The sequence below is a fragment of the Rhamphochromis sp. 'chilingali' genome (genome assembly GCF_963969265.1).
Source record: "Rhamphochromis sp. 'chilingali' genome assembly, chromosome: 16".
In the NCBI taxonomy this organism is placed as follows: domain Eukaryota; kingdom Metazoa; phylum Chordata; class Actinopteri; order Cichliformes; family Cichlidae; genus Rhamphochromis; species Rhamphochromis sp. 'chilingali'.
Window position 1 is genome coordinate 22211671 of NC_137943.1, and position 25282 is coordinate 22236952.

The 25282-nt window shown below is 40.6% G+C and overlaps 1 protein-coding gene and 1 pseudogene across 2 annotated transcripts in view; both read right to left on the minus strand.

The window, feature by feature from the left end:
* Nucleotides 1–465: 465 nt before the first annotated feature.
* On the minus strand, nt 466–7014 carry LOC308413062 (arrestin-C-like; annotated as a pseudogene). Its single transcript, XR_013974710.1, has 14 exons — nt 6988–7014; nt 6863–6923; nt 6717–6761; nt 6436–6629; nt 6222–6281; nt 6044–6120; nt 5813–5948; nt 5640–5724; nt 5444–5516; nt 5023–5160; nt 4790–4867; nt 4667–4690; nt 4529–4578; nt 466–2149 (listed from the first exon to the last, which is right to left on the minus strand). The product of XR_013974710.1 is annotated as an arrestin-C-like (transcript).
* Nucleotides 7015–14878: 7864 nt separating this feature from the next.
* Nucleotides 14879–25282, minus strand: part of fyco1b (FYVE and coiled-coil domain autophagy adaptor 1b) — a 29022-nt gene continuing 18618 nt past the window's right edge. Inside the window, exons 15-18 of the mRNA XM_080907778.1 lie at nt 20641–20745; nt 18665–18875; nt 17015–17124; nt 14879–16923 (exon numbers count right to left, since the gene is read on the minus strand). Of these exons, the coding sequence (XP_080763904.1) occupies nt 16848–16923; nt 17015–17124; nt 18665–18875; nt 20641–20745 (502 nt within the window). The 3' untranslated portion in view covers nt 14879–16847. The remainder of the gene's footprint in view (nt 16924–17014; nt 17125–18664; nt 18876–20640; nt 20746–25282) is intronic.

A 25282-nucleotide genomic window follows, 5' to 3' on the forward strand; every position in this document is an offset into this window, starting at 1 on the left:
TGAAACATACAGCAGTGGAAATAGCGCCTTCAAGTGGCAAACACAGAGAGACAACAAAAATGGCAAAGTTAAGAAAGGCCTTGCAATCAGGATTACCATTCTATTGCAATATTTGCAGGTTGAAAAATCTGCAGAAACAATAAATACATAATTTAAATGCATTTGTTTACAGGGAGCGTAAATGTTTACACAGGACATTTTACAACTGCAGGAAATTTTCTGTAATATATTCATTCAGTCAAATTAACTCGTGGAACCATGTTACTTTCATTTTTAACAATTATTTTAAATAAAATAATTTGTGTAGTTTATTTAAGCAAATATTTGAAAATAAAGAAAAAATAATAAATAGGATAAAATCCCAAAAAATAAATTCTGAATAAATTGCATGATGGGCAGTTGGGCAGAATAGATTTCAAATTAATATAAATGAAATCTTATGTGAAATTGAGCATTCAGTATGAGGGTGACTGTTTTCCACTTAATGGTCAACAGTTAGGTAAACAACTTTTTCAGCATTGGTAACAAGGCTGCATCAAGCTGACAAGTCATTTGATCTGTAGCAAACAGCAACTGAAATATCTAATAAAAAAGTTTATTATTTTATATATTTATTATTATTATTATATCAGAATCAGAATCAGAATACTTTATTGATCCCTGGGGGAAAATATTTTTTGTTACAGTGCTCCATTTTAAACCAACATTAAGACAAGACAGACAATACACTAACTAAGAATAGTACAATATATACATATATATACATACATACATACATAAGTCACTCATAAATAAATAGTTGGAAAAGAAACATGTGTAGTTGTAGCAGCAAACAGTGTGTTAAGTGGATGCGTTGTACAGGGAGATGGCCACAGGCAGGAATGATTTCCTGTGTCTTCCAGTTGTAGAATTAACCACAAAAAGGTCTTCCTGAATATTGTATCTCAATCAGAAAACATTTTATAGTGCAGCAGATAACTGAACATTGCTGCAAAATCATCCACAGGTGGTTAGGGGTACCAAAGTTGCAATAGTCTTTTTATGATTGCTTAGTTATATTCGTAACACGAGTTGGCCAATATAACAATGAAGGACAGTGCTGTCGTGCGGCAAGAGGATTCTAGGTCAGATTCCAAAGAAAGACATAAATGTGAAGTTAGGTTAAGCGTTGTTTCTAAAGTGGCTGTTGGTTTGATGGTAAATGGTTATCTGTTTCTCTTTGTTACCTAAAAAATCCTTTATGACAGGATGTGTGAGCATGATAGAGCTGAGCCATAGGCAAAGGAGTCTTCATGCATCAGATACATCTAATTCATTGAAATGCATGGGAATAAATGGCATGGCACCAGATGAAAACAAAAAATGTAAAATTGTATTGTTTTTTGAAAGATTGTTTCTGTAACCCGCTGCACTATTATTGGGAGAAAGAACCACAAGAAGCAGAGAAACAGTTATATATTTTTGGGTCACTATTTACAGACAAGTAGGCCATGTGAAATGTTACCGAAAGCTGGCTTGCTGCAACTTTTCGGAGCAGTGGTATAATAACTGGTTACACCCAGAAAAACTTTAACTGTGACTTAATCTAGCAAAAAATGATAGCTAACATAAACATAAAAATGTATCAGTTTGGTTAGTGTGGGGAAAAAAACCCCCTTCCAACACCAAAACAGATCATAAATATGAACAAAGAGAAGTTTGTACTTGAGAAAAATGGATTTATTGAGTTCTCTTAATTGTCTTAACAGAGTGTCACATTTGTGTTTTTAAAATAGCCACTCATTTCATCCATTCACCATTTTTCAACATGTAATTTCTAATGACATAAAAATAAAGATTACGTTAAATCAAGCTCTGCATCCTCATTACCAATGACACATATTGAAAGGTCTACTCTATTGTGGGACACATCTGTTGGATTCTAGTGCTATGATGTCACGCACGGAAATTTCACACAGACTTCTGACCCTCAGTAATTGAGTTCTCATAGTTATTTATAATAGAATTGAATATATACAGGGGAAATTTGAGCATTTGTGCTCTTCTTTGCTGATAATGAGTTCCTTTGTGTTCTGTGTTCTCTGCATGAGAGATGATTTTCCTTGACTGGCTGCTTCAACCATCCGTGGTGTTAACTGTGATATCTGACCTGTGGATAAAATGGACAGACAATGGACTGTGACTCTAACATTATTCAAGGTAACTTATGGAATATATCTCATCTAATTTTGTACAATCCAGTTTCCAAAAAAGCTGCAACATGAATGCAATGATTTGGAAGTTATTTAAATACTGTATTTAAAAAAAAAAAACAGCATATCAAATGTTGAAAATTAGATACGTTTTGTGTTTGTAGAGAGAGAGTGGCAGGGGCATTTTCATCATTATTTTAGATCACATCTTTTTTTGTTTAGGGACACTGTTAATATTTGGGAGGCCTGATGGGAACAGTTGGTGTAATTTGAGAGCACAGTGTTTCCCAGTTCTTGTTTGATGTAGGACTTCAGCTCCTTTGCAGTCTGGGGTCTTTTTCATTTCATAACACACCAAATATTTTCATTTGGTGACAGAACGAGACTGCGAGCTAGTTAAGCACCTGGAGTATGTGCTTAATTTTTAGTATTGTTTTAGGAAATAAGCAAGACCTTATGTGAACTAGAAGCCATGGATATGTTGCTATGAAACCTACATATACATTTCAGCATTAGTGATGCCATCACAGATGTGCAAATTACACATGATACGTGCACCCCTCCCTTCTTCTCTGTGCTAATAACAAGCCGGTTGGTCCCTTTTCTAAGCCCAGATTATGCTTTTTGACCTTGTCTCTTGTATACAGAAATTTTTCTGGGCTTTTAAATCATTCAATAACATTATGTAGTTCTGTTAAACAAAAATTTATTCTTTAATTGTTGAACTCTTTCTTCACACAGTCTTTTACAGAATTGTAAACCCTCTCGCTCATCTTTGCTTTGCTGAAAGTGCCAGCCTCAGACGGGGTACTCGTTCTACAACCACTCAGTTATCTCATTTAACTTAAAACATTTTGAGTTTCAACATTTGATAAGTTGTCTTTGTAGAAGGGTTACATTTTTCAATACATACATTTTGTAGTGTCCCTTGGGTTTTTTTGTTTGTTTGTTTGTCTGGTTTGAAAATTGGGTAATGGATTACTTTGATTTGTGAATTTTTATACAGTATTGCAGGCCACCCCTTCTTTTCTATTTATAACATCTGCAATTTTTCAGACTCATACACTTTCAGCTATTGCCCAACTTTCAAATATCTGCATACATGCTGCTGGAGAAACTGATCAGGAGGGCTAGCTCTGTGGTCGGCATGAAGCTGGACACTCTGGTGACAGTGGCAGAGAAAAGGACATTAAAGAAACTGATGGACATTATGGACAATGCCAGACATCCTCTGCACACGGCCATTAACAACCAGAAGAGTCTGTTCAGTGACAGGTTGCTTCTCCCAAAGACAAGAACTAACAGACTTAAAAACTCCTTTGTCCCACACGCCATCAGACTGTTTAACTCCTCTCTGGAGGGGAGAGGGAGGGGAAACAGGAGGACAAAGGAGGGAACAACTAAGCTGTAGTGCCTCTTCACCTCACTGTACAATACCTTTTGTGCAATACTTTTGTAAATAGTCAACGGTGCAATAGACTCAATACTTGAAATGTGCAATTCACTTGTATTTTTATTTTTATTCCTATTTATTCTATTTATCCCCTTTGTATATTTTATTTATATTTGTCTCTGTATTTATATATATGTGTGTGTGTATAACTCTGTAACTTCTGTCGGTGCTGTGCTTTTTTGGAAATCGAATTTCCCAGAGGAACCCACCCGAGGGATTAATAAAGTTCTATCTTATCTTATCTTATCTTATCTTATCTTATCTTATCTTATCTTATCTTATTAATGTCTACTGGAGATCTTTTAATTATTGATCTTGGGGGTGGAGCAAGAGGATTCAAATTTCATTTTTCACACAGGATTGAAGGGTAAAACAGGACACTCGTTCAAGGGCCATCACTTCTGCGCTTTTGCAATTCATGCAATTTTCTATCCAAATACGGTAGTTCTTTAACATGTGTTTTATGTCATCATCTAATATTTTAGTGTGTAGGGATGTTATAGGAGGGGCAGTAACCCTTGAAGAAGTCAACACTGCACAACTCACTGTATCTGAGTTGACCTCACCTGAACTAAAGAGGCATTTAATCCAATTTGCTGTGGTTCATAAAACACATAATTGTTCATGAGAAACAAACATGAACATCATATACAATTATCACTGCCACAGGCGAATACACGTCTTTTTATAGAGACTATTTTATACTTTATACTTACACTTCTGCTCAGTACACAGTAATGGCACGCAGTAAAGGGGAGAGCATGGCATATAGATGACAGTAAGATCAGTTACAGAAAGCCACTGTCTACTTTTAGTGATATTTCAGGAAGTATTTTAATGGTAATTTAGCTGGAACTAGCAGTTTACAAAATACAGAACTCACCTGCATGCTTTGGGGACATCAGTGTCACAGGAAGTTCCACGACAACATCACTAAACATTTTACAGATTAACATATACTCGTGAATAATTTGCATTCATTTACACAACTGGCAATAAATGAAGGAGAACTGATATTTACCGTCCTGTCAAACCACCCAGCAAGCTATGGTCAGAGAGAAATGATAAAAGAATCCCTTAGTCTGCACAGTTTGGCACAAAAACAGGAAAGCGTTATGGGTTAGTGTTTTCTATTAAGCCTTACCCTCCACTCGAAACTGTAAGAGTGACCTTGACTTTGTAGGAGATAATAATTCCCTGCATCTCCTTCTCTCCTTGACTCCTGCAAGGAGATGGGAATAGTTTACGATTTAAACCTTGGGGATTTGGTTTAAGGTGCTATAAGTGGACGGCAGAATATATAGTGACAACATTGCTGCTCAAAAAGAGGATGAAGGCCCATCCTAGTTTCACCTAAAAGAGACCTAAAAGTCTTACAGCGTTGTGGATGCTAAGTTGGTGTCCTGATCTTTTAGACGTCCATCGACTGCAAGACCTCGCTTTTCTTTGTTGTTGGCAAGCAGGGGGGTTACTTGGAAGGACTTCTCAAATGTAGAGATGGCATTTACGGTCTCTCTGTGTTTAGAGGTGAAATAGAGGGAAAAAGAACTCACACTAGGTTAGTATTCATTATTTTCAGTTAATCTACTTAGGGCCTTTTTCATTTTAAGTAGCAATAAAATACAGACATATTGGAATATTGGTGTGTGTGTGTGTGTGTGTGTGTGTGTGTGTGTGTGTGTGTGGGGGGGGGTCGTTTATAGCCTCAGATTCACTGATAGTTACAGCACATAATGTACTTTTTAGATACATTAATTTGAACCAGAAATGACTCGAGTCCGGTTATTATTCGCCTTACCCAAACTCTTGAGCACAGACTTCCTTGACGTAAGTGTCAGATGAGTAGAGGACCACACTTGTGAGCTGGTTAACTTAACACAAAAATAGTTCATGTTAGAAGTATGAATTAAACTATATGCCTTGAAAATATTTCCCCCATCTCTTCAAACTATACAAACAAAAATGATTCTGATCAGACATATTTGGGTCCTTACCTGAGATTTTGATTTTCTTCACAGTCTTGTTGGTTTCATTGTTGATTTGCACTTTAACGGTTATTGGATCTCCATGGTAATAAACCTGGAAAAGAGTGATTTTAAAACACAGTTTAGCAATTATTATGTAATATTTATAATGGTAAAAATGCATTTGGTATATTTTCAAGTACCTCTTTTTCAAGGGAAGCCTCCAAGTGCACTGGTTTGTCACTCATCATAAACTGCTTGGATAGATCAGCCTTGGCTCCGGCCTTGTTGTTAGCTGGGGCGAACTGTATTTTACGAATCATCAGACGACAAGTATCCCTAGAAGGAAATAAAAGGGAAGAGAATAACCCATGCATGGCCTTCATACACAGCTCAAAGACTGAAAGGTTTAAAATGACGCTGCACAAACATACTTTTTTTGAATGACTTCATCTGGATTGTCAGGTGCGTTGGCAATGTATGCTTTAATCTCAAAGTCCACACCGCAAGCCTACAACAAGGTGAAATCCAGATAAATTAATTTTTCCAAACATTTAACACAATGTGTAAGACTTAAAGAAAGCAAACAATAACACTGGATGGTAACTGTACCTTGCCGGAATCATTTAGCCCAGGCTGTAAGGAAACTGAGCATGGAAGATTTGGTGGCATCTGGAAAAAGAAGAAATGAGTCACATACATGAACGTTACACTTTAAAATGATTTTAAAATAAAAGCGGGGATATGATCTAAGGTTAATCAAAATACCTTGCATTGAAAATAATTTATTTGTTGTTACGCAAAGAGAAAGATTAAGGGTTTGGACCTGGAAGGAAAAGGCGTGCCCCTGCTCTCCAACTTTTTTCAAGAGGGATTCCATCATTGGGGATTTAGCTTCGCTGCCACCCGTAGGTGGATACACCTGAATGCGATGTAGCCAGATGTCCCTTCTGAAGGTCAGTCCGATGACATCCAAGTCATCACTTCCATAGCGGAAGGCACAAGCAAGATAGACATACACTGCAGTGGAAAAATGTGTTGTTTCAGTCTGTGTCAGTAAATCATCGCTTATAACTTTTATGATTTGCAGACTATAAAGTAAAATACCTTTTCTGTTGTTAAGACCAGAAGGATCCACTTTAACTACCCCTTCTGCAAATATGAGAAGAGTCAATCCACAGCCTTAGATCTTTCACAGAGATTCTTATAAGTTCATATATTCACATATATCAGGATGCAGTTTTGCCACGCACCAACTATTTCTACTGAATCCACATTGTCCACAAAGTCCCTTTTCCCCAAGTACAAGGCAGTCTATATGAAATGAAGAAAAAGGAAAACGGTTACTCCTCCACAAGATTAAAAAAAATGTGGACGCTATTTCGGGAAGTTGGAATAGCAACATACAAATTGCACTCCTCCCTGTGCTCAAGGGGTGCCCTGTAATGATTATATTGTAGAAGCCACTTACAGTTCCATTCCCACTGGTCTTCTTAAATACTCTGGAAATGAAAAAAAAAGAAAAGAATCTGAATCTGAAGAGTATTTGAACCTGAAAGTCCTAAAAAAAAGGCCCTAAAACACATGCAGACAAAAACACAAGATGTTAAGTCTAAATGAGCAGTGACCCATAATTTCATTATTTTTGCTTGATTATAAATAATGAGCTCTTTCCCCCTATTTTCTAAGTTGTCTTCTATAACATATTTGTGCGCTTACAACTTTTCTAGTTTTTGTCCTGGATAACCTCCCACTTGCCATCAACTCCCTTGCTCCTCTCCTGTGAGGATGGATTAGTGCTTAAAGTCGAATTGAACCTGCTGCTACAAATGTCTAATCTGAACGTAAGACGTGTGATTGGGTAAGCTGAGTAAACAAAGTTAAACATCATATAAAATATGAAAATGACATAGTTGGATCAATACTGGGTTAGGCAGGCTATTTTATGAAATAGCTGTTTATGCTACAAAACAAAAAGTAGTGGCAGAATTGGCAAATTTAACACCCAGATTTATCCCAAGATATGGAGAGTGCAAGAGTGCAATCCTTTTGTTCTGGGCGGATGTAGTAAACAAACAGGTAATCCTTGGTGGTGTTTGTCGCTTTCAAATGCCACATAATCCTTTTAATGCTTTTCCAATCCACAAAATCCATCTTAATAAGGATTTTTTCTTAAGTGTCTAAAAAGTATAAAATAAATCAGAATCAGAATCAGAAAGACTTAATTTATCCCCAAGGGGCAATTAAGAAGTTTTAAGGTTGTTGCAGAAGCTACTTCTGTCACGATGTTACATCCAATCTACTATCCTTGTTTCTTCTAAATTAATTATCGCTTTCATCCCTCATGAACAACTTTTCGTGATTATAAAATAAATAATCAAAATTAATTAATTATTTAGAAATCATTCATATTTAACTGCATTAAACAGGTTGCCTAAAGTTCTTTTTGGATTTTATATTGAAAGTTTGATGGTTGATTTTTAACCTTTCTAAAACTGTCACAATATTAACATTGTTGATGAATAAGCCTTAAACCTTTCACACTCACTTGGACATGTCGATGGCAAAATTTTAGGTCCACTCTGCAAAAAATCCCAAAACACAATAAAGTCATAAATAGCTCAAAACACGAGATAGTAACAAAAGCTAAAACACGATCACAGACTTTAGAGGGAAAACCAGCACACCGCAGACCACGGCCTCTCTGTGTGAGGATCTAAACGTATTCTACGCTAGATTCGACACAGCGAACACCATGAGACCGGACAGTGTGCGCACCGCGGATGATGTCAGTGCGCACACTGTGTCTGAGGAGGATGTGCGGAAGTGCTTCAGGAAGGTGAACGCACGCAAAGCTACTGGTCCGGACGGGATTCCCGGCCGCGTCCTCAGGTCATGCGCGGCTCAGCTGGCTGGAGTGTTCACGCACATCTTCAACCTTTCCCTCTCTCTGTCTGTAGTCCCAGCCTGCTTCAAAATGGCCACCATCGTCCCTGTACCCAAATCCTCCACCATCTCCTCATTAAACGACTGGCGACCTGTAGCCCTGACCCCCATCGTGAGCAAATGCTTCGAGAAGCTGGTCAGGGACTTCATCTGCTCTGCACTACCCGACTCACTGGACCCTCTACAGTTTGCATACCGCCACAACAGGTCCACTGATGATGCCATAGCCCTGACACTACACACTGCCCTGTCACACCTGGAGAAGAGAGACACGTATGTGAGGATGCTGTTTGTGGATTACAGCTCAGCATTCAATACCATCGTTCCCTCGAAGCTGGACAGGAAACTGCAGGATCTAGGACTGAGCAGCTCCCTCTGCAGCTGGATCCTTAGCTTCCTGTCTGACAGACGCCAGGTGGTCAGACTGGGCAGCATCACCTCATCCCCCATCACACTGAACACTGGTGCTCCACAGGGGTGTGTACTGAGCCCTCTCCTGTACTCACTCTACACCTACGACTGCACAGCCACTAACAGCTCCAACATCATTGTGAAGTTTGCGGACGACACTACAGTGGTGGGTCTTATCACCAACGGTGATGAGACGGCTTACAGGGAGGAGGTCAGCGCCCTGACCCACTGGTGTCAAGACAACCATCTCACCCTCAACGTCGCAAAGACAAAGGAGTTGATAGTGGACTTCCGGAGGTGCAGAGAAGTACACACCCCCATCACCATCAATGGCGCTGCTGTGGAGAGAGTGAGCAGCTTCCGGTTCCTTGGCGTACACCTGGCTGAGGATCTTACGTGGTCAGTACACACAAACAAAACAGTGAAGAAGGCCCAGCAGCGCCTCTTCTTTCTCAGGAGACTGAAAAGATTCGGCATGAGCCCCCGCATCCTCAGGACCTTCTATCACTGTGCCATTGAGAGCATCCTCACTGGATGCATCACCACCTGGTATGGCAACAGCACCGCCTACAACTGCAAAGCTCTCCAGCGAGTAGTGCGGTGCTCTGAACGGATAATTGGAGGTGAGCTTCCCTCCCTCCAAGACATCTACAGGAAGCGCTGCCTGAGGAAAGCGGGGAGGATCATCAAGGACTCCAGTCACCCCAGCCATAAACTGTTCAGACTGCTTCCATCAGGAAGGAGGTTCTGCAGCATCCGGTCCCGTACCAGCAGACTGAGAGACAGCTTTTTCCATCAGGCCATCAGACTGCTGAACACGTCATAGACACCTCAGCTTCACTACTGGAACTTCAACATTATGCACTCCACACTGTATATAAATGCCACTTGTTTTGCACATATTCAACTCTGTATATTTTATATATTTTATTATTATTATTATTATTATTATTTTATTTTATTTTTTTACTATTTAATTTGTAAAAATGTGTATACACACACACACACACACACACACACACACACACACACACACACACACACACACACACACACACGTAGGAAAATATTTAGTATACACATCCAGAAATGCATACACTATTATATATTGTACATATATTTATTAGTTTCAGGTTGGCCATTCTTGTATTTTGCTCGTTTGTGTTGTTGTGTTTGCACATCTCTGTTGCTTGTGGGGCTCGCACACAAGAATTTCACTCGCATGTGCTGTGCCAGTGTGCCTGCACATGTGATGTGACAATAAAAAGTGATTTGATTTGATTTGATTTGATTTGATAACTATTAGGTGCTTTGGTTATCTGTGTCAATTTTAGTTTATTATGCCGGTACAGTACACGCTAGAAAGCTCCTCATTGATGACACTATGGCAAACGACAGTCATGTTGTTCCCTATAACTTCTAATAGGAAAGGATCTTTCTGATTTTATGGTTAGTTTAAGATCATAATCATAATAAACAACATTCCTAATACCTAGCGTGACACAGACCATGCGCTCCTTGTTAACGGATATATAAATATTGATAAAAACTACATATTCCCATGTAATAATACCGTGATAAATTTCCAACAAATGCTGACTCTGTTCTGTGCAGTTACAGTGATCCAATACCTTCTTCATATACCTTCTTCATCTGATTCTATTATGCTGCAGGTCAGCAAGAAAAACGCTAACTTACCGTGCCCTCGGTTCTGACAGTGAGTCGTCGCTGCTGTGCTCTCTAATCCTTCACTGTTGATAGTGTAAGTGCCTGCCAATCACGGACTCCCTATTGTTTTTATACTATGACCTCCCAACCTTGAAACTCTCCTCTTAAGCTTACTGTCCTGAAGAAGGCTGTTTTGGAGAAAATCTGATTATTTCATTATACCACTACTGTTTTAACCTACAGCATGTTTAAAAATAATACTGTGCATGTAGCTTCAACATAAAAGATAACGATAGGAGCCTTGGCATTAGTACAGCATGTAATGCAGAAAAACTTTTCATTTTATGTATTGATTTGAGCTTTTTTAAGAAGTAAATGTATGCATGAATAAAACTGGGAATTTGATACTTTGCAGGTATGGTGCAATAATATAGTTTAGTAACAAAATTTTCATGAATTCTTTGCTCTCAAGCTTCAGATGGTCTTAAAATACTAATTAAGACTTGCTAAGCTGTAAAGAATGCCTTGTGAATGGACTAAATGTTCAAGGACTCCTTTTCTTATAGCTTAAACTAGAGTAGAGTGGTATTAGTAGGATTTTAGTTGTTATGGTAGCAGGTCGACAGATGGCTCCTCCACCAAGCCTTGCCCAATCTGTGCACATAGGTGGTTTACATAAATCCAAGTGACTTAATGTTGCACAAGGAACACGGCCTTACAGCTAGCATCAGTCTGATTACAAAATCATCCTGGCAGTTCTACTGTTTAGCTATGAGCATGGTTGATTGAGCAACTTAATGATAAGCACGAGTATATTGTGATGTCATGCCAATTTTGGATCCTATTTGAAGTATGAAAACTGAAGCAGAATTTGTGGCTATGCCATGATTCCGTGGTTTGGAATATTTGGCTTTAAGTTAATGAGGATCTGTTAGTTTGGGCTCTATGAAACTGGTCTACTTGAACTGTAGGCATTTGTTTGACCCGCCTTTAATGTCTGCCAAAGCACCAGCATTTATTAGCAGTGACCTTTAGCAGATCAAACATCTTTTCTTTAGCCTGAAGTAGTTAATTGATAAATAAGCGAGCTGGATGGATTGTCACACCTTGGCAGTCAAGAATAATGAATGAGATTGGTGTATGTGTGTGTTGGCCTCTCTGCAACTGTTATACAGGTACAAGTAGGGTTGCCAACCGTCCCTTAAAATACGGAATCGTCCCGTATTTAGAAACAAAAGTACACGTCCCGTATTGAGCTAATAAGGGACGCACTTTGTCCCGTAATACAGTGAGAATCAAAAGTAGTCTATAACTTTTAATGGAATTAATGCTTTGTTTGAAAACATAATTCCCAGCCCCTCTCCTGCTTTGTGACCAATGAGCTGACAGCACACTTATGACAATTCGAGTATGACAATTCAGATTACCGCTCATCTCATTGGTCGAGGAAAGGTCGCTTACGGAGAAAATACCGGAAGACAACAGATGACCACAACAAGAAGCATGGCCAACAGGGAAACAAACGCCGACACGGCGGTGCAAGTCTCGGACGACAGTACACCTAAAGCTGGGCAGACACTGTGCGATTTTTTTCAGTCACGTTATTCAGCTCCTGCTCAAACTGCACGATTGACTCGCAGGGGTTAGAAGTTGGTAGGTCACGATGCAGGGTCTCACACTATACCGCCCGATGCTCTGATGCGACCTGAGTGCTCACACTGTGCCTCCATAACACGAAGGTTATAACAGAAAATCTGTCGCTCGCTCTCTCTCTCTCTCCGTCTTACACTCACACAGACACACCACCACCATCAACTTTGCTAAATTGCTAATGAAAAACATGATCAGGCAGCTGTGATTGAGCAGCAGTGTAAATCCAACTGTTTTCACGGTTGTTGTGGTCGTGATAATTTTGTGATGCCACATCGAAAAGGCTCGGATGAGCTTTCCAAAGTTCTACAAGTTGTGCCTCCATCGCTTGTGTCCAGATCACACGCTGCACAGCCGTGCTGCTCCGTCTTTTTCACCGACGTTTACGTGTTTGCGCGCGAGCAGTGTGAGCGGCTGTGATGAGACCCTCACGAGCGATTGATGATCGGGAGCTGGTCGTGAGGTGTTAATCACTTCTCGTTACCCCACGTATACTACACGATGCACGATGAAGGCCAAAATCGGTCAAAAATCGGCTCAAAATGGGCCTAAAACCGCACAGTGTGAGCCCAGCATTAGAGCAGCAATGTTTGTTCCCCTCAGAGAAAGGGAAGAATGGGAAAAGGAAAACACCTGGCTGGAAAAAGTTAATATGGGCATGTGCAATGAATATCAGCGCTATGTGGCCAGAAGTGTGATAATATAATTTATTTTGTGTAATAAACAACTGCAAGGATAGATGATTACAACAAATAGATGACTAATACATAAAAGTAATACATAGATGAATAATGATGATGAGTTAAGATGCGTAATCATGGGAACAAGCGGGTTTACAAACAGGAGCAGCTGATTAGCATTAGAAAAGCTGAAATAATATTTCAACTGAAGCCGATTGTACTAAATGCACTAAATGTGCACTGTTACAAGAATGTTTTTCTTTCTATTGTTTTCTATTATTTTAAGTTAAGCAGGACAGAGTTCTTTTAAAGAAAGATTTACTTATATTCTCAAAAGTTAAGCATGACAGGCTTCTGTTTAAGAAGGAGACCTGTTTTATTGTGTTAATGTTGTCATTTTGAGCTAAAAATAAATGGCTAAATGATCATTTGTTTCACATGTGTTCATATCACAAAGAATACACATCTACTTAAATCAAATTCAAGTCAAAGGGTTAAAAAAATAATTTCACACACAAAAAAAGAGCTAGAAAATTCACCACACTGGGAAGGGTGAAGACAACTGGGTCGCCCGGCCCTGGCCACGAGGTGTCCCTTATTTATTTTTCAGGGAGTTGGCAACCCTAGGTACAGACCACCTAACAGTTCTTTGAGTACACAGTATATTTACAACAGTCTTACTGTACTATTTTAACAGAGTATCAAATTAAATTTATACCAATTATGAATGCAAGTTAACAATCTTAGTAACTAAAATACTCATATGAATATGATAAAAATGTAACTTACAATTGTATGCAAGTTACATGTTGTAGTTTCCCTCAGATTTAATATTTCTTTTGTGTTTCTCAGATTTGTAATTTGGACCGTTTCCCCAACCTTTTCCCAGCTACATGCTGCCTATGTCTCTTTGTCCACTGCATTATGAGTACCAACAGCAGGCTGAGGAGTCTTTTGTATTTAACATACCAACTCTGTGCTTTGAGAACATTTTGCTGCTTAGTGAGAAAAATGCTGTTAAGTTAACAACAAATGCAGTTAATGTGAAATTTGAGATTGTAGATGTAAAGTAAGGTGGGTTGGGAAATTTATCCTCACCACAGGGAGCAGTCTAACCCACAAGGTGAAAACTACACAGAAATCGTAAAAAATATATAATGTTATCACTCCAACTCCAGCAGTGTGGATACCAGCATTATGTGACTAAAATATGCAAATTAAAAATTGTTCATTCATTTAAAGCTGTTTGAATCATAAATAACGTGCTGCTGTTTCTTTCCAAAAATGTAACATAAAAATATTTTCTGCTTTTGTACATACATTGTACATTTTAATAAACGCGGTGTAACAACAACAGATCCAGTAGTCACCTGTTATGTAAATAAATGTTTCACTGAACGTATCCTTTTTCATCCCGAGCTGGTAAGATTGCTGTTACCGGCTTCTAGTTCCTGTCCGCCATAGAAGTCGTACAGCCAGGTATGATCATGCTGTGGTCGGTGCAGTCAGGGCGTGACAGTCCTGGTACAGCGTCGCATGGAGCGCATCAAACTCACTGAGTTCCCTCTGGTCTTAATCAGCTCACCGAGCTCATCAAACGTTCCCCACGATGATCACTGTATCAGCTCCAGCACTGAAACCCTGTTGTTTACACCGTAGCTCCTCTGAGATTACAAGCAAAAATCACCCCCCACAGAGCATCTATGAAGGGGAAACTATCTATATAGGCCAAAACTACTTTCTGTAAACATGCCTTCTAATGCTTCACAGTTGGGGATTTTAACATCAGGCTAGCTTTTACTCCTTGTTAACCTCACAACCTTCAGCAAATTCAGCTGAATTGCTCCTCTGCAAACCGTACATGCGTGAATGTGCATGGTAGCTCTTCTGGTGGTTGTCGAGACACTTCCATCGTGAGCAGATTGACATCCACAGACCAGTGTGGCTAAAAAACAATGTGACCATCAAATACATCACAGTGATATGCTTCAGATTAAAATGCAACCACACATTCATCACACAATCCTTATTTATTAACCATAAACGTACATCATTTCTAGTATAAATATTTAGTTCTCATAAGACGTGCCGGCAGATTCCCTCTGGTAAATCCAGCTGTAAACATCTACAATCAAACACTGCCTACATATGGAGGAGAAAAAAACCTCATTCATCATCTGGCACAAAGGCTCATGGGATACATATCGACAAAAAGCCCTTTCACAAAGTGCATTATACAGCAGTCATGTCGCAGTGTCTTTAAATAGAAACTCCCATTTAAGAATTGTAAAATATATTTGGCAACTTGTCACTCTTAATGAGCGGATGTATAAAAATCAATTAGCATTTTTCCTTATTTTCTTTTCTCCTGTCAGTTCTTCACAACATAAATTACAAAATGGGTTTAAAATGGTGGAAGAGATTTTGTAAAACCTCTGGATAGAGCAAAGCAGTTAAATCAATGTTACTCTGTCAGTATTGTTAAATGATGAGACACTGAGAGGATTGCTGATTGAAAACTTGGATCATCTTCCACATTAAACCTTTTAAAGGTCCACATATGAAAAAATTCAAGTATTAAAGTAACAGAATTTTTGGACTTGTGTGATTTAAAGGCTGAGGCTCGTGTTTTCTGTTTGACACACTGCAGGTTTTGCACATTTCTCATAACAAAACACTCTAATTAACTCATCCAGAACATTACACAGCAAAAGCATAAAAAAACCCCAAGAAAATCATTCTAAAGATGATTCTTTTTTCTTTCTAGAGACAGTAACAGCTTTGTGCTTTTCATGAGAATTTGTCCCATTTTTGCTCACTTTAAATGTAAAACCATCAAGAGTGATGGTTAAACTGATGGGGAAAAACAACTAAATACTGAAGCACTGAAACTTACATTTTGATATGTGCGTAATGAAGATGGGAAAGCTTGCACACACTCTTAATGTTTGCATGCACAGAACCCAAGCAGCCACATTCCCCTCTGTCTTCAGCTGCAACCACTAGAGACAAAGCACTGAAATAAAGCCTGTTTACTCAAGATAAATAAAACCAAATGCTTTCCGGGTTCTTCCTGTGGTTCTGTTTCTTCCATTTAAGCTTCGTCATGATTGCAACACATCCATTTCATCTAATTTCTGACAGCTGAAAAGGCAACAGTAAGAAAGATATGTGAAAGGACTGCTGGGCTCATTCTACCGCAGCATTAATGTCCACTGATGCGTCAGTTAAGACTCTGTTAACATCAGAGTTGAATTCTTCCACTGAAAAGTTTTACAATCAAAGTTACCGTTAATAAATCAAGTGATTAGATTTGATCTCAGCTTGCAACCACAGACGCTTTCACAACAAGAGGCTCCCTGTTTGATTATGACTCAATCGCATGTGTTTGCCAGCAGTCAGAGCTTTTCTGGGAACAATGTACTACAATTATTACTGTATATTATTTTTTTTCTCATAAAGAATTTTTATCTTATTTACGCAACACCCCACATCCCTCCCTGTTTTTTTTTTTAAAGTGTATATAAACACTCTCTCAACCCTTTTTGTTTGATTTTGATACTTTTGGATATCAAAACATAAAACTTCTCATACTATGAAAAGAAGATTTTAACTGACACACACATTAAGCGGTCACATTCAAATACGAAAGCGCCTGAACTTTGGATATCCTTCCTTATGTATATTTAAACTAGCTTTCATAAAAGTGCATGCTGACATACCGTAGTGTAATATTGTTATTTACTTATGTGTTTTAATGCTGTGACCTTTCCGCTGTGGCTGCTCAGCATCAGAAGACTCTGAAGTGATACCTATGCGCTTAAACAGCCTTGACAGTTTGAAAAAGTCAGTGTTACACATCCTCGTGCTGCTCCTGCCACACTCAGAGGAGGTCGGTTCCATCGTAGACCACAGGCTTGTCTAGACTCAGATGATACAGCACTTTCTTAGAGATGAACCTGACAAACAGGAGAGAGAGAAAAGGCTTTATGTTCTGCTTTGTTCAGTCTTATTCTGAACAGTTGTTGTTTAGAGCACAGCGTGACTAACCTGGAGAAGGAATTGTCAAAGATAAGTGTGTATTCTCCAGGATTTCTGACTTTTAGTTCCCCCTGTATTGTCTCCTTGTGGGAGTTACAACGGGTCAGAGGGATCAAAACCTGCAGAGAGCAAAGGAGAGAAATCCGGGTTAAGGATTTTTTCTATGTACACAAGATGGCAACAGGAGGCAACATTTTACCAACTGCGAAACCAATTCAGAATCAGCTTACTGAATCTAAATCCCAATAAATGTGCAGAAAAGCTGTCGGACTTTCTCCACTGCTCCGTGACCTTTTTTAACCCTGTCCTGACACATTTTTATGTTTGTTGCCGGGCAGCTTACACAGTGGGCGGCTCTGCTACGGCTGCATAAGAACCACAGTAGAATAAAATATTAGCTCTGCTTTATCACTGAGGAAATATGAACTGAATAATTTAGTTGCTTCTGCATGCACACTGCATATTACATCAGGGGTCACAGAATACAGCCCCACACTATCAGCAGGCTGGGAAAGGCCGCTTGTCCCTCTCTGACTTGATTTATTGCTAATAAATATTTAGGAAAAATCCTGCAGCAGTCTGAGGTGTTTTGTTGACTTTGATGAAATAAACTGACACAAACTTTTACTTCAATCACTGGTGGTTAGACGGTTAGGCTAAATACACATCCACGGTATTATTAAGGTTACACTATATAAACAATCTCTAAACTGTAAACTATAAACTGTAAACTATACATGTACAGTTTATCTGTCATTGACTGCCTGGCAAATAGAAAAAACATATCCAAAATAAAAAAAAAACAAAAGTAAAAATACAAAACTATATACAAAAGCATGTGTACATATACCCGTATGCACATCTGTGTATATGTCAACCCATCAGTGCCAGAATTTAAACGGGAAACACTGACCAATCAGGTTTGAGCGGGCTTTGGATGCACATAGGTGAACGATCTGTATAGAAAGCAAAAAAATGGCGGCATTTGCCAGAAAACATCTGAAACCGTCAGCTATCGTCTGACAGCGTTTTAATTTTTTTAAATTAATTTTCATTTGTAAGTAATGACCTGAAAGCTTAGCCCCGACAACTGCTGCAAGCACAGGAAGTCCTCCATATTCTAAGACATCAGACTAGCAGATTGATTTTCATATCGCATCAGTGTTAAAGGTTGGCTATTAACACATCCATTACTATTCATTTGGAGTCATGTTTGTGTGGCGGTAGTCACGGCAGTAGTGCCTTTTGGTCACTATCCTCTCCTGAGGGGAACATCTGGCTATTTAGCTGCTGAATGCTCCACTGCGTTCAGCAGCAGTTAAATTGTGTTTGTTGAACACCAAGAACAATGAGACTGAGTCAGTGCTAAAAAAAATCAGTTTGAAAGATAACCAACAAACCCAGTGTTGTGATGAGCTGCATATGCGAGCGACTGTTTTCTGTAGATCAATTCTATTCTTTCATATTGCTTACCCTTTTCATTTTACAACTATCAAATGAGATCAAATGTTCACGTTAATGTTCACTGGTGAGTTTATATTCCTTTGGAGATCGGTTTACAGTTGAATAAATCCACTTTATTGGAATGGAATTGGATGGAAATGTATCTCTGTGAGGACGTGTCCTTCACCCATGGTTATACACATGCTGGGCTCTCACCTTGGCTTGTTCCAGTGGAGTCTCAGTGCTCTCCCTGTAGACCACACTGAAGGAGATGCTCTTTGGTTCAGATGTGAAGGTCCAGGACACGGTAGGACCACGGTTGCTCATGGTGATGGGGATGGTGCTGTAACAGCTGGATTTGATGAAGAGCTCTCGGGGGCTGTCGCCAAACGCTGCGATGTCATCCACCGTGAAGTGCACAGAGAACCTGCAGCATGTGGAACGAAACATTTCACGCTGAAACAGTGGCACTGCAGTACCCAACCCAGTTTAATCCCATATCATTTATCCATTTTTTAAACAAAATCCTAATTTCCAATTTACTTGATATTTTTCAGGGTTTTTTTCAGTTTATCCAGTCACTGTGCACAAAAAAGTATTCCGATATCTATCAAACACCTTAAGAAACACACCACATTTACTGTTAATGAGCTAGAATAAGTAACTTCAGGGTCATATTTCTGTTAAACTGTAAAAAATATTAATTACAAATATAGTTGGCTGGTATCTTATGCTACATGACTGAATTTGCAGCAGGTTGAGAGCAGCTAAAACGCTAACATTTCTCAAAACACAGTGGTAATAAGAAGTACCGTGATTCCCGGACTACAGAGCGCACCTGATTAAAAGCCGCATGCTCTAATTTTAGAAAGAAAATCAATTTTGTACTTGTACAGGCCCACCGGATTTTAAGCCGTATGCATTTCACCTGTAATATGAGATATTTACACAGAAATATTACATGTGAGGACTTTTAACGTTTAATTTAATCCGTAAGGTAACATAAACATGGTAACATAAACATGGTAACATAAACATGGTAACATAAACATGGTAACATAAACGTTATGGTAACATACAAAAATTCATACTGCAAATGCTTCTTTTCCTCGAACAGCGCCTGTAACACGGCTACCTTTAAGTACACGTACGTATCAGTAACACACAAATTACGTTGCTTATGGTTTTTTTACAATGTCTCTTAACAACCGGTAAAAATATATACCGTATATATACTACTTATCAATTTTATTGGTCTTCTGTTACCAGGCAAAATGTTTTTGGCCGCATGAAAAAAAAATGCATTAGCCACATGTCAGTATAAGCCGCAGTGTTCACAGTGTGGGAAAAAAGTAGCGGCTTATGACCCAAAAACTACGGTATGTTGAAGATTTCTGCAGAATTCCATAAATCTCTGTAGAGCTGAAAAGATTGACGTGCAAAAACACAAGCTCACATTGCAACATTTCTTTTCTGATTAAAAAGGAATTTGAAAAAGTTATCTTGGAAATGAGAAACGTCTGAAATCCTACAGACCAAACCTTCATTGATCAGCTGTCAGATCGATTGATAACAAGAAGAATAATACTAGCAGTGTGCGGCTAGCAAGCAACCTTGAGCTGCTCACCCCTTGTGGTGATGAGAAAATGATTACAAAAGTCTGGAATTTCACTTCACTCTTTTTGAATCATTTTAATCTTGACTGGTTCCATCTGACGCTCACTGAGTGGCATAAATCATCTGGTCATATGACTCGCTTTATACCATGTTTACACGTTTGAAGTAGTGCATTCCCTGAATCTATAAATAGACTGTTTCCCTTTAAAATGTTGAAATTCAAAGTCCTGTTTACAGTTTTCGACCTTATCAAAGGTGTGTTCTTTAACACTGTAACTGAAAAACAGTGCTAACAGCAGAAAGTTTCCACACAGCCTGAACAAACCAGCTCCAGGTTACACCAGAAGTGAAACTGTGGATCTGCAACATGTACTGCACAATATTTAGAGAAGTTGATAACCCCCAAACCAGATTTGCTTCATTTTTCAGTTCCCTTTTAGAATGTAGTTCAACACTTTTATCACAAAAAGACAAGAGAAACTTCTTCTGAAAATTAGAAACCCAAACAAAACATTTGACCTCACAAAATGCAACTACACTTGTGGCTTTCAGGTGTAACTTTCACAGAAACTTACGTCAGTTCTCCAGATTTCAGCAGGCAGATCTCTGCGTCCTGTACCGCAGCGCTGAGGTCGTCAGTATCCTCTGATGTGACGTCTCCCGCACTGGCACTGCTGTTTCTAATCAAAACGGCATTTATATTTCAGATCAACACATACTTTACGGCTCATTATTCAAGCATTTTTTGAAGCTTACAAAAACACTAGACTGAATACATGTATGAGACTGAGCAGCAGTCTTGAGCTTCCCCTTCTTTCATTATATTTTGCTAAACAAATGAAAATTATTGTAAGAAGGGCATATGTGGGAGGCAATATTTAAGAAAATCAGAACAGTTATTACAATAAAAACACTGAATTTTGGAAGCAGTTGATTCACAGTCTTGTAGACATCTAAAGCATCAAGAAATATATCTACCAAAGCCTCATCGGGCAAGTTTTGATCATTTAAAAACAAAATCTATTTAATAAAAAAAACTCACTAGTTTTTCAAGTTTTACAAAATTGTTTCAGTTTATATAATCCAGTGTTTTTAATTTTAATCAGACGTCTAGTTTTTATTTTTATGGTAGTTTACTGAAATGTAGTTTCAGTTAGTTATAATAACCATGGCAGCAACTGATACCTGAACCAGGAAAGCGAGACGCCGAAAGAGAGGGAAGCGAGCCGGCGCACTCGTGCGTTTGAGGAGACGCGGACTGCGAACTGCTCTTCCTGGGATCTTCCTTTCTAATGTACGCTCACTCGGCAATAAGATTGACGAACTGGCCCTGATGAGAAGCATGAACAGAGACTTTGCCTCCTCCTGTGTCTTATGTTTTACGGAGTCGTGGCTCAGTGAGAACATCCCAGACTGCGCGCTCAAGCTGGAGGGTTTCCATCTGCTGCGCGCGGACCGGCAGGCCGCTCTCTCCGGTAAGTCCAAAGGTGGAGGTCTCTGCTTCTACATCAATAGTGGCTGGTGCACAGATGTGACAGTGATTGCTCAGCACTGCTCTTCCTCTCTGGAATATCTTTTTATCCACTGCAAACCGTTTTATTCTCCGCGGGAGTTCGCTTCATTCATCCTGGCCGCTGTTTACATCCCGCCAGACGCAGATGCGCAGGCAGCTCAGTGCGCACTCGCGGAGCAGATTCTCCACACGGAGCGGACATTCCCGGACTCTCTCATCATTGCTCTTGGGGACTTTAACAAAGCCAATCTGAGCCATGAGCTTCCAAAATATAAGCAGTATATTAAATGCCCGACCAGAGAGGAGAGGACATTAGACCACTGTTACAGCACGATCAGCGGGGCCTATCGCGCGGTGCCCCGCGCTTCACTCGGACTTTCTGACCACGTCATGATCCACCTAATCCCCGCGTACAGACAGAGGCTGAAGCTCTCCAAACCTGTCGTGAGGACTAAAAAACTGTGGAGCAACGAGGCTGTGGAGGAGCTTCGCACGTGTTTGGAGTCTACAGACTGGGACACATTGAAGGCTGCTTCTAACAGCTTGGACGAGTTTACGGACACTGTCACCTCCTATATCCACTTCTGTGAGGACAGCATTGTGCCATCACGCACCAGGGTGAGTTATAACAATGACAAACCCTGGTTTACTCCTAAACTCAAAAAGCTGTGGCTGGAAAAGAGAAAGGCGTTCAGAAGCGGAGACAGGGACTGCTACAGAGAGGCCAAGTACAGGTTCACTAAAGAAGTGGACATTGCTAAACATCAGCACTCTGAGAAGATGCAGCAGCAGATCTCAGAGAATGACTCGGCCTCTGTGTGGAAAGGTTTTAGGAATATCACAAACTACAAGCCTAAAACCCCCCACTCCACTGATGACTTGCTCTTAGCCAACACCCTTAACGACTTCTACTGCCGTTTTGACGAGCCATCAGGCAGCCTTCACACCTCCAACGGCCCCAACAATAGAGACACTTTGGACACTCATTCCCCCACCTCTCCCCCCTCCATAGAGCCATCACCACCTTCAAACCGTTCACCTACAACACCCCCCTCCTCACCCCACACAAAAGAGGATTTCACACCACCTCCTCCCACCACAACTCTTCATATTCATGAAGCAGATGTGAGGAAGCAGTTTAAGAGTCTGAATGCTCGGAAAGCTCCCGGCCCAGACGGTGTGTCTCCTGCCACCCTCAGACACTGTGCAAACGAGCTGGCCCCAGTGTTTTCTGGCATTTTCAACTCCTCACTGCAGGCATGTCATGTGCCTGCCTGCTTCAAGTCCTCCACCATAATCCCTGTCCCCAAGAAACCTAGGATCACTGGACTAAATGACTACAGACCCGTGGCTCTGACATCTGTGGTCATGAAGTCTTTTGAGCGCCTAGTTCTCTCCCATCTCAGGACCCTCACGGCCCCCCTCCTGGACCCCCTGCAGTTTGCATATAGAGCCAACAGGTCTGTAGACGACGCCATCAACATGGCCCTACACTTCATCCTGCAGCATCTGGACTCCCCAGGAACCTACGCCAGGATCCTGTTTGTGGACTTCAGCTCTGCCTTCAACACCATCCTTCCAGACCATCTCCGAGACAAGCTTTCCCAGATGAATGTGCCTGATCCCATCTGCCGGTGGATCACTGACTTCCTGACGGACAGGAAGCAGCATGTGAGGCTGGGAAAGAATGTCTCGGACTCTCGGACCATCAGCACCGGCTCCCCTCAGGGCTGTGTTCTTTCTCCCCTGCTCTTCTCCCTGTACACCAACTGCTGCACCTCCACCCACCAGTCTGTCAAGCTAATCAAGTTTGCAGATGACACCACCGTTATTGGACTCATCTCGGACGGGGACGAGTCTGCCTACAGGAGGGAGGTTGAACGTCTGGTGTCCTGGTGCAGCCACAACAACCTGATGCTAAATGCCCAGAAGACAGTGGAGATTATTGTGGACTTCAGGAAGCACACAGCCCCACTCCCCCCCATCATCCTGACTGACACCCCCATCACCTCTGTGGACTCATTCCGCTTCCTGGGTACCACCATCACCCAGGACCTGAAGTGGGAGCCCACCATCACCTCCGTCATTAAAAAAGCCCAGCAGAGGATGTACTTCCTGAGGCAGCTGAAGAAATTCAACCTGCCAACACGGACGATGATGCAGTTCTACACTGCAATCATCGAGTCCATCCTCACCTCCTCCATCACCGTGTGGTACGCTGGAGCCACTATCAGGGACAAACAGAGACTGCAGCGTGTTGTGCGCTCTGCTGAGAAGGTGATTGGCTGCAGACTCCCATCTTTGCAGGACCTGTACACCTCCAGGACACTGGGGCGTGCAGCTCGGATCTCGGCTGACCCTTCTCACCCTGGACACAGTCTGTTTGACCTGCTCCCCTCAGGCAGGAGGCTCCGGTCCATTCGCACCAGAACCTCTCGCCATAAGAACAGTTTCTTCCCCTCTGCTGTTGGACACATGAACAATAACCATATGACTGTACCCGCCACTAACACATGACCCTACGCTGTGTGACTGCATCATTCTATGTTTGGCACTGATCACCACCTGCACTCATGTATATATCTTTCAACGTAGCACTCTTAATTCTTATTCTCATGTATATATCTCATGTATATCTCATGCACATATCTTTCCACGTAGCACTTTTAATTCTTATCCCTACTTTTATTTTTTTCCATGTCTATTTAAGTGCTATTTATGACAGCATGTTTGCACTGAAGCACCGCAGCAATTTCCTAATGTTGTAAACCTGCTCAACATTTGGCAATAAACCCATTCTGATTCTGATTCTGATAGAATCATGCGCTCACACAAATTGAAAGTCGATATTTGTTTTTCTTTCTTTCTTCCCCCCTTTCTCACCGTCTCTTCTCCCCTCTGTTTTTCTTTCTCTCCCTCTCTTTCTTTCATTCTTTCTCCCTGTCCTATCCCCCAGTCATGTCTGTCCCGTTTGTAACAACCGAAAATAAAATAAAATAAATACATAATTATAATAAAGGTCAATCAAATGGACCAATATGGCAAGGCCATGATGATCCACTTGGTAAAATAAATCCGCTTGGCATCTTTTTTGGCCTTAAGACAACAATTCTGATGGCTAAAGATCCAAACGGGACAAAAAAAAACAAAAAAACAAAAACAAAGTTGATATTTGGTATGAGCACCTTTATTCTTCAGCACAGCCTGGCCAAGTTTTCTTGTGATCTCTTTAAGCAGTCATCATAGAACCATAGAGAAGCCTGTAGAAGTACACCAGTACTTCTACAGGCTTCTTGAAGTGCATTCAAAGCTCTTCTTTGGATGTTTCTACCTTTTGTTTTGTTTTCGGGCGATCGTGGCTCAAGAGTTGGGAATTTGCCTTGTAATTGGAAGGCTGCCGGTTCGAGCCCCGGCTTGGACAGTTTCGATCGTTGTGTCCTTGGGCAAGACACTTCACCCCTTGTCTACTGGTGGTGGTCAGAGGGCCCGGTGGCGCCAGTGTCCGGCAGCCTCGCCTCTGTCAGTGTGCCCAGGGTGGCTGTGGCTACAATGTAGCTTGCCATCACCAGTGTGTGAATGTGTGAGTGAATGGGTGGGTGACTGGATGTGTAAAGCGCTTTGGGGTCCTTAGGGACTAGTAAAGCGCTATACAAATACAGGCCATTTACCATTTCTGTCGAGATGATGCCACACTGTTTCAATAA